At 28.3% G+C, this 10980-nt stretch overlaps 1 protein-coding gene across 1 annotated transcript; it reads left to right on the plus strand.

Moving 5' to 3' along the window:
- Positions 1-1900: 1900 nt before the first annotated feature.
- Positions 1901-9713, plus strand: LOC113383036 (cytochrome P450 315a1, mitochondrial-like). Its single transcript, XM_026621288.1, has 9 exons — positions 1901-1905; positions 2297-2458; positions 4066-4278; positions 6338-6531; positions 6693-6896; positions 6985-7121; positions 7537-7743; positions 8954-9166; positions 9603-9713. Exons 1-9 carry the CDS (start codon positions 1901-1903, stop codon positions 9711-9713), a joined length of 1446 nt encoding a protein of 481 aa, XP_026477073.1.
- Positions 9714-10980: the final 1267 nt, after the last annotated feature.

Raw genomic sequence — 10980 nt, forward strand, 5'->3', positions numbered from 1 at the left:
CCTACATATTGTGAAAAAAAAACAAACACGAGTTAAATAAGTGAGTTCTAAAAAAGTTCTAAAAGCTGGAAAATCAAATTATATCTTGCCCAAATTGAATGTTTTGCTTCTTACTATATAAATATATCTATTATACATCTCTATATAAGTAAATGCATATACATATATCAACGTCTGACTTTACTTATCGGTTTTATTTTTAATTTAATAAATTTACACAATTATAAATAATGAATGTCTTCTGATACTTAAAAGGTTATCTAGAACGTGATGGATACTGCTCCCAGATTAAGATTGAATTCTTAAACAACTAATAATGTTTAGTTTTATTAATGTTATAGCAATAAATATTAAACAATAGTAGATCCAGAAAATGATATCAAAGACATTCAATGTCATGTTTAATTTTTATCTTGAAATTCTTAGAAATATAATATTTATGTACAAAACCATGCAAGTTATTCCACAACGCCTTTGTTATTATTAAAAATGCAATTAATATATCATTTTATCACGTGTCAAGCCTAGGTATATCATAAACAAAATCGATTAAATAGTAAAAAATGTGTTAAAAACCTTAAACGTAATTATTAAAACACATATGATTCGAGTTCTATAAACTGCAATTCGAGTAAATGCAAATGTTCGTCACGAACGATTGAAAAGTGGTGCACAGTACAATGTACTTTGGACATTATTTACAAAATATTTGTAATACTTTTCATTGTCATTGGATTAAATGAAATGTAATATGTGTGACATTTGCTAATAACAATATCATGGCCGTTGGAGAAAATAGATGATTAATGTAATAGATACAGATTTGATATGCCATAAATTATGAAACATTGTTTGAATTTTGGAGATATAAATTATTACTAATAAATTAACAAAGCCTTATATATTATTTGAGAAAAATATATTATATATACTATATTTTTTTAAATAAAAATAAAATGATATGGTCTAAAGACAGTTACTCGTACTTCCCTATATGTGTAAATAACTTAAATACCAAAAAGTGTTCTCGAACAGTTCGCAATGCAAGAAGCTTCTGAATCTGAAGTCAATTTTTTTTCTTTTTTAAATTTTTTTATAAATCAAATATTATCTAAGTTAATTTTATTATTATTATTTTATTAATTAAAATTTTTATAAATTACTTTACTGTAATTTGAGCTAAAAAAATATAGCACTGGTAAATTTCCTTTATTGGTAAAAACTGCTTATTGTTAAAATGAAACCAATGTGCGTCACTAAATAATAAGTTGAATAAGCCCAAAAATATCCAATAAAGTAGTATTCAATTTATAAATGAAACATAAAATATCTACACTTATTTGGTAACGTCTTTAGTAAAAAATCATGAATGATCAGTTAAATTTTATAATAAAATGTGAAAATGTGATATTTGTAAAATAAAATATCATGTTTAAGTTTAGTGTCCGATAGCAGATTTTGAACCACCTCAACATTTTGCATATTGAGTATATACATGTAGCAAGCAGGTACAAAAATTTTAAAATTTACTGAAGTGATTATAACTATTATCAATTTTAATAAAAAACATATTTTTTATAGAACATATATATACTATACTAATTCTATTAAGTATGTATATTGATATTAATTAATCTAGAGTATTTATGAACTGTTATGACTAGGAGACGTCATTAAAGCAAATACAGTTCAATTACGAAACTTCGTGTAGTATTTCATTAAATATGATACTTTTTATGGTAATGTATGTTTATACCGATATCTCAGACATATATATGTATTTGCATATGTTTATGCGAAAACATCACGCAATGAAGAAATGATTAATGCAAAAAATATTTACATTTCTCAAGAAACTTGTGATTAAGTGGGTAAACAGTGATTTACCTAAAAACACTAGATGGAGTATTTTCTGAATATTTTTCTATATATTTTTAATCTAAAGTACATAAAAGCTTGAATGAAACTTTCGATCTGAGCAAAGTTTAAGAAATAATGATTTTGCTTAAATAATTTTTGTTACTAAGGCTTCTGATAATGTAAGAAGAACAACAAGAATTTAGTCAAATTTCCTTGACAAATTAATGTAAAAACTGGAATAAGCAGGAATTTTTATGTTGCCCAATACCTGTTTCTCTTGTATTATTAATTCATCAAATATAGAGAAATCTAATTCTTTTTAGTCGCGACGTAGAGGAGTTGTATATTTACAAATAAAATAGTAGATTGCATTAGAATTACAAATTTCAACTAATAATTCTTGTGTCTAGTATAAACAATTTTTTTTTAATTTTAGGTCCGAAATGCTCTTAGAAAAATGTATTAAATCAGGACTGCGATCATGCTCAACTTTGGCAAGGGCAGAATTACGAGGTGGCCTAAGGGATATTCCAGCCCCAAAGGGCTTGCCTTTGTTGGGAACATTACCACAGCTTTTGGCTGCAGGTTCTGCTTCCAGGTAAACTTATGTTCTAGATTTTTTGTTCTAGAAAAAATTTATAATTTATAATCTATAATTTTTGTTCTATAAAAAGATATAATAATTTTGTAAAAATTATTATATCTCGATTTCTGTCAGTGAACGTTTTTGACTGAAATTCCATCGAGATTTTATGAGATTATGAAAAAGCTGAAAAGCGAATTGCCCAAAATTTAATTACATAAAAAAATTTAATTAAAACGTAAAAAATATTTACATAAAAAAATCAATTTCGTCCAGGGTTGTCAAACTTAAATACCTATTTCTCAATGTATTGTATTCATTTTATTTAAAAAAGAGTGCGCGTAAAGTTAACACGCGATTGAAGTAAAACTTATTTGTTACCATACAAGATGGCATATAAGTGAAAATAAATACAACATATAACAATTTTGAATAATGTTTATCAGTAATATGGTAACACTTGTGATGCACACATTTATTAGTGTCAACCATTATACACATTTATATAATGATAAATCATAACTGATATATTTATAATAGCATTAAAAATATGTATAATATTTAAAAACAATAATGTAATTAAAGTCATACTTCAAATATGACATGATCGGTTTGTCATTGTAATTAGCATTTAGATATAAACCTTCAATAAAGAAATGAAGTAAATGCTGATAAATAAATTCTATAGTATTCGTTCATACAGTGGATTATTTTAAACAAATATTGTTTTCGCAACTTCACTCATCATGTAATTGTGTTTGAAGAATTTCATGTAATTAAAATTAATATACATTCATTGACTGCTTGTAGTTTTTTTTACTTTTTCTCGATATAATCTCATTCTTTGAATAGCTGTAATATCTACCTTGCCTAAAAAATATTTTCCAATTTAATAACTTCAAAGATTTATAGAAACTACGAATAATATAGAAATAATTTCTAAGGAATAGGGTAAAATATTAAAGAACAGGGTAAAATATTCTTCTGATTCAGACATTTTTCATTAAATCAAGATTTGTACTACGATGTAACTTTAAAATGCTTATTTATTTATGCCGATTTCTTTGTTGATATCGGTACGCATGCAACGTTGATGTCGAACGCATACAACGACAGATCTCTATTCACATATACGACGACTAATCACAATCGACTCCTATAGAAATTGTCTCATCGAGAGCGAATGACGAACAGCATTTGTACGGATGAACACCCTAGTCGCGCCTAAAGAAGTTTTACTTCAAAAATGAGTGCTCAAAAGATAAGTACATTAAAAAAACCATTGAGGACTGTAAAATTAAAAATATTTTTTTTTGTTTTTTTCGCAGTCAATGAATGTATGTTAATTTTAATTACATGAAGTTTTTCAAACACAACTACATGATGAGTGAAGTTGCGAATACAGTATTTGTTTAGGCGTTGTTTGACATAATCCACTGTGTGAATAAATATTATAGAATTTATTAATCAGCAATTACTTCATTTCTCAAATGAAGGTTCATTTCTAATCTGGCTATTGAAGTGGTAAAATAAACACAAATCGATAGAAATAGTGATATAAATACTATATCACTTTCCTCCATCATTTCCATATTTCAACTCTATTACAATTTCCTCCGCAGATTGCACGAGTACATCGACAACCGCCACCGCTCCCTTGGACCTGTCTTCCGCGAGGCCGTCGGCCCAGTCCGCGCCGTCTTCCTGTGCGACCCGGACGACATGCGTGCCGTGTTCTCGCCCCGGGCCGAGGGCCGACGACCGCGGCACGTCTTGCCCGACTCGTGGCTTCTGCACAACAGACGGAGCGGAGCCGAACGAGGTTTACTCTTCATGTAAGTAATAATAGATGATGGATAATGGATAATTGGATAAAGAAACAGAGATTGTTCAATGTCAAGTAAAAAAAACATTCATTTTTGACTATCATATCTCAATTTTTCAACGTTTCTGAAGTAAAACTTCTTTAGGCGCGACTAAAGTGTAAACCCGTACAAATGCAACGGAAGTGCGTTACGGCATATAATATAATATAAGAGTCGAGTGCCAATGTTTTGTCATTTGCTCTCGATGATATCATTTCTATACGAGTTGATTGTGATTAGTCGTCGTGTATGTGAATAGAGATCTGTCGTTGTATGCGTAACGGCATCAACGTTGTATGCGTACCGATATCAGCAAGGAAATCGGCATAGATAAATAAACATTTTAAAGTTACATCGTAGTACAAATCTTGATTTAATAAAAAATGCCTGAATCAGAAGAATATATTACCCTGTTTCTTGAAAATACTGATTAATAAGATTAATGATTAATAAAGCCAATGAATGTATGCTAATTTTAATTACATGAAGTTCTTCGAACACAATTATTACATGATGAGTGAAGTTGCGAAAACAATATTTGTTTAGGCGTTGTTTAACATAATCCACTGTGTGAACAAATAATATAGAAGTTATTAATCAGCAATTACTTCATTTTTCTAATGAAGTAATATTTCCAAATGCTAATTACAATAACAAACCGATCATGTCATATTTGAAGTATGACTTTAATTATTACATTATTGTTTTTAAATATTATACATATTTTTAATGCTATTATAAATAAATAATTTATAATTTATCTTTATATAATGGTTTACACTAATAAATGTGTGCATCACGAGTGTTACCATATTACTAATAAACATTATTCAAAATTGTTATATGATGATGTATTTATTTTTACATAAATGCCATCAAATAAGTTTTACTTCAATCGCGTGTGAACCTGACCCGCACTCTATTTTTTATTCACGTTTAGGGTCCACGAAACCCCTGAACCTGTCTTTCCAAAAATTTAGTCACTTTCTTATTCCGTCAAAACTGAATGCAAAAATTCAAATTCAAAATGAAAAAAAAAATTCAAATTCAAAATTAACAAGAATTCAAATTCAAAATTATATTACCATTTTTTGCACATTTTTCACCGTAATTTCGAAACGGCTGGACATGCGTACATAAATTTTTTCTAAGGTATGCCAAAATGTTCAGAAGGCTTTGAACAGTAAAGATATGCAAAATTGTTATTTTCGATATTTCTGCAAAAGTTAATAATATAACTCAATAACCAACCCATACTCATTCAAATCATTACTAGTACTTGGCAGAGGGTCTTCAGGCAAATCAATGGAACTTCCAATTCCAAAATAGATTGACCTCTGCAATCAGTATGAGAACATCATAAAACTTTCAAACTTGGTGTTTTAGAAAATAATTTATATATATGGAAATTTTGAAATCGTTTCTGTAAATTTAATAATGGAGATTTCAATTAGAAATTTCCGAAAATATTGACGCTTTTAAATTTTGTGATGTTTGGAAATGCTGGGGCACCTTACAATTTAAAGTAGATCATAAATGCAATGACAATTAAAAATCTTGAATACCAATTCTCCGATATAATATAAATGTTAAGATAACTATTTTACGAGTCTATCTTCGTATGAATTGGTAGTAACAAACTGTCAGAAAGCTATGTATTTGCTGTGCGATCAGGCGTTTCTCACATAAAATCTAACCTACAAAACGAACAAAAGTCAAACAACAATTTTATCATAAGTACATCTTTTTGATGTCAGTTTCATTGATAACAAGTTAATCTCATTTATAAATCTTATGACGTTTTCTGATACTATTAATTTATCAATACGGAATATGAAAGTCAGTAATAAACGAAGAAGTTTTTTTAAAAAAATGCCCATAAAATCTGATAATTTATTAAAAAATAATTTGTCAATTTTCTCGCAAACGTTGATGAAATAAAAATGTAATTAACATTACTTAAAACAGTTACAACTGAAATGTGTTACGACCATGTTTTCGGAGTATTACGATTATTTCTATTTTCCAGGGATGGTGAGGAATGGTGGCACTTTAGACGATTAATGAACAAACTTCTGATGGGAAAAGACTTGAATTGGTTAGGAGCACCTTTGGATATATGTTTAGACAAACTCATCACAGATTGGGGAAAGGACTTACAAACTGGCGAAAGCAAAAATATTGTAGACTTGGAACAGAATCTCTACAGGTTATCTATCGACGGTAGGAATTCTTTAAAGTCAAAGGTATAAGTCAGGGTTTATTGGTTGACGGTTTAATACTTGAATGAATAATAACATTTTCACAAATTCTTTGTTGTCATCCATCAATAAACAAAAGTGTTTAAATATATTAGGCTTATGATACTTAAATTCCTATTCCAGTGATGGTGGCAGCGCTCTTAGGATCAGCGTATAAACCTTCAAGAGATATTTTAGAGCCAACTCTTGAAAAATTTGGACGTATTGTACATGAAGTGTTTCTTCATTCTGCAAAATTAACTGTGATACCGGCTGAAATTGCCGAAAAATTTCAACTGCCCGCTTGGAGAAGATTTGTTCGAGCAGTTGATACAACGCTCTCTTTAGGTAAATAGAATAGATGTTCTAATATATTGTCTATCATATTGGCCTTTATTTTTAGTTTAATTTGTGACTGATTTATCACAATTTTTAGGTAATATGTTGGTGAATAAAATCCTAGACGAATGTCCAGAAGGAGATGGTCTGATGGCTGGTATGATAAATGAAGGCGTTTCTAGATCTGACATTCAAAGAATCGTTACAGATTTAGTAATTGCTGCCGGTGATACGGTAAATCTCCGGTAATGGGAACACTTACAAAATACATATGAAAGTATCATTTGATAATGAAACAAATACAATTATTTCTTTCAATTGGATAGAATTTAAATATTAAAGATGCACTTCATACGCTTTGATTTTTAATTTGGTGTACATCATGAAGATGCTTTCTTTCTTACTTGTTCATTATAATAGTTTGACCAAATTTGATTTCTAATACTGTAAATCAAGTAAGTTGTCGCTAGAATAGAAAATAGATACCATTTATCAACTGGTAAACAGTTGAAGATCACCAAACGTTGATGAGACAAATAATATTCCCGTTCCTAATATGGTTCCACACTAAGACAAATACTTAAGATTTGTATTTTAATACTATTTATCATTTCTACTGTTGCTTAAAACTGTGATTATTGTGTTCTAGACAGCATTTACAACACAATGGGCCCTGTTGCTGTTAGCAAAAAATTCACATCAACAAAATAAAGTCAGAAATGATATTCTGAATGGAAATCGAGGACTGACAAAAGGAGTCCTGAGGGAAACCCTGAGATTGTATCCTGTTGCCACTTTCATAACGAGATTTTTGGCCCAAGATATGCTTTTGGGAGGATACTCAATTCCTGAAGGGGTAAATATAATTTAAATAAAATTTTCCAGTAATAAAATGAAGTGAACATAGAGGCAATATAAGGTCAAACATCAACCTGAAAAAAAAATAGGAAACCTATCTTGATATTGAATTTCAAAAGGTATCATGTGAAAGATGATCAGATATAAGATTTAATTGCCTATTTATTCCAATCATTATAAATTTAGTAAGTTTTACCTCCAATTTATAAATTTGACAAGAAATTAATCTGGTATATAAAAAAGTTGACCATAACAATATAGAAATATTAGACCTTAATTTTTTTTTCGATTAAACTGAACAAATTCAGTTCTCACACATTATGTCAAATATTGGAATAAACCAGTATCAAAGATAAGAATTTAAATCCATACAGTAATACAAATACGTGATACTACGCAACATTCCATTTTTTAATCAATAACAAATAGTAATTTGCCCAAACCAGAATTTTCTATTATTTTTATATATTTAAGATATCATATACAATGTAATTTATAGCATAATCGCTATTTAAACAAATGCTTCAAACTTTGTTAGAAATTAAATAGATTATTCTATAGAAAAAATTTTAAATTATTTTTTGTCTGTGAATATCAGAAAACAATTGTAATAATTTTTGTCAATGGATAAATAAATAGAAGAACTTCTCAAACTTTCCAAGGATATGATTTTGCATTTGATTTTTTGAGTTTGTGTATTTGTCTAATTGTGAATTTATATCATGTAAGAATGATATTGAATATTTATATATTAATAAGAGTATTAAGAGTTATCTATACAGCTCTTAATGTTTGCACGTAACTTAAAAATCCTTTCATATAATATAAATTATTTATAAATTATTTTTCAATATATGAGGTATCATACACAAAATTACTTAGAGCAATTATATTTATCATAATGGAAATTAAATGACACTTATCATAAATGTCTATTGTTAGTAATATATTTACATTTGATTTAAATCAAGATATCATGGTGGATTTAGTAGTATTGGAAATTTTCCAAAATAAGCACCCATATATTATTATAGATAAAGTACCAAAAGTAATATAATTTTGACTAGTATTGAATTCTTCAATTTTAAATTGTCACGAAGTATTTTATATTGTCTTGAAGTATTTTCTACCAACTGCGGGTAGAAACCAACTATATTGTATATTGCACGTGCTTTCCAATTTTTGATAATTTTTTTTTCTTTTTCTAGACTTTAACGATATGTTCCTTATACACCGCGGGTCGTGACCCAGAAAATTTTGCAAGACCCCAAGAATTCCTTCCTGAAAGATGGTGCCGAAATGATGCCCTTGCAGGAGAAGGACTATTAAGGGCTCATGCTTCCATTCCTTTTGCTTTGGGGAGCAGATCTTGTATAGGACAAAGGATTGCTAATATGCAGATCCAGGAAACATTGGCAAAGGTATAATAGACCAAAAAAATAATAGACTTTTGCCAAATATTTTTTTTGCCCATCTGCTCATCAGCAGTTGGAGTCATCTTTCATCTTTCGTAATTGGTCTTGAAAAATTTTTGACCTTAACCTAAGACACTTTTAATTCGAGAGATTGTTGCTTAGGAGCAAATTATTAAGTAAGGAAAAAGAAAAAGCTTGTTCTAGGAAATGTTTATTAATCATGTGAATCAATATGAAACCTATTTGAATGTCCATAATGACATTGACATACGAATTTATTCCCAGTCAGTAAGTTATAGACCAAGGCATTTCCACCGATCAAAGTATCACCATTTATTAATCATTCCTAGACGATTATTTTAAATAATTACGCTTACTAAGCACACATGATCTACTTTCTATATAAATAACTATGAATCACTTATTAATATCAATCTTTTAGCTGTTGGAGTCATTTACCATTGAGTGCACAAATACGAACAAAATCGAGATGGTCATGAGAATGGTGGCAGTGCCTTCAGAACCAGTCAAATTGAAAATCACAAAATTATAATTTTTTTTTTATTAAATTTATTATCGAGTATACCGATTGAGCTGTGTTATATACTTAAGTTTTGATTTAAATTTTATAAAATATTAAATTATGTAAGACATTTTATATATTATTCATAAATGATTTGAAGGATGTCGTCTTGTTATTTATTTTTAATAATATTCTAAAATTATTATTATTGGTTATAGTATTAATTTTTAGTAAGCATACAGTTTTCAATAACTTAACAAAATTTATGTTAATTTTATTTCATTTATTTTATGCAAAAAATAAGAAGATATAAGACAGAACTACTAATTGAGAAAATCAGGGTTATAATATGGGTTTTTGAAAAGTTTTCCATTTTTATTAAAATTTTTCTTGAATTATTTAAACTTAATTATCTTCAATTTCTAATCCTTACTATATGCTATATAAATATATGGAATTCCGAATACGATATATGAATAAGTTGTTGCTCCTCGGCTGGGCGCAATTTTTACAGAAGTAAGAACAATGTTCATTTGGGAAATGTATATTATTTTATTGAAGAATGATTAGTATAAAATTTTGTTTTTAAATATCGAAAAATAGCTTTATAAAAACCCTTGCTAATAAATAAAAAAGCAAGAATTTATAAAATTTATAAAACGATTTATTATGAAGACAGTTCTAAATTCAAGACATAGTTCGAAATTATAAATTTATTTCCAAATTCTAGGCATAGTTCCTAATCCTAAACCTATTTTTGACAAAATTCCAAATTTTAGACCAATACCTAAATTTTTTGGACTAAACCCCAATTTTTTTAGACCCAACCCCAAATTTTTTAAACCAAACCTCAAATTTTTCATACCAAAGCCCAAAATTTTCAAACCAAACCCCAAATTTTTCGTACCAAACTCCAAATTTTTCAGACCAAACCCCAAAATTTTCAGACCAAACCCCCAATTTTTTTAGACCAATCCCCGAACTTTTTAGACAAATCCCCAAATTTTTTAGACAAATCCCCAAATTTTTTAGACAAATCCCCAAATTTTTTAGACAAATCCCCAAATTTTTTTTGACATATTCCCAAATTTTTTAGGCCAAGTTCTATATTTTTTAGACCAAGTTCTATATTTTTTAGACCAAGTTCTATATTTTTTAGACCAAGTTCTATATTTTTTAGACCAAGTTCTATATTTTTTAGACCAAGTTCTATATTTTTTAGACCAAGTTCTATATTTTTTAGACCAAGTTCTATATCTTTCAGACAAAGTTCTATATTTTTCAGACAAAGTTCTAT

The sequence above is a fragment of the Ctenocephalides felis genome, unplaced genomic scaffold (assembly GCF_003426905.1).
Source record: "Ctenocephalides felis isolate EL2017-DRISC unplaced genomic scaffold, ASM342690v1 CF-g0.4_SCAFFOLD_03570, whole genome shotgun sequence".
Lineage (NCBI taxonomy): Eukaryota > Metazoa > Arthropoda > Insecta > Siphonaptera > Pulicidae > Ctenocephalides > Ctenocephalides felis.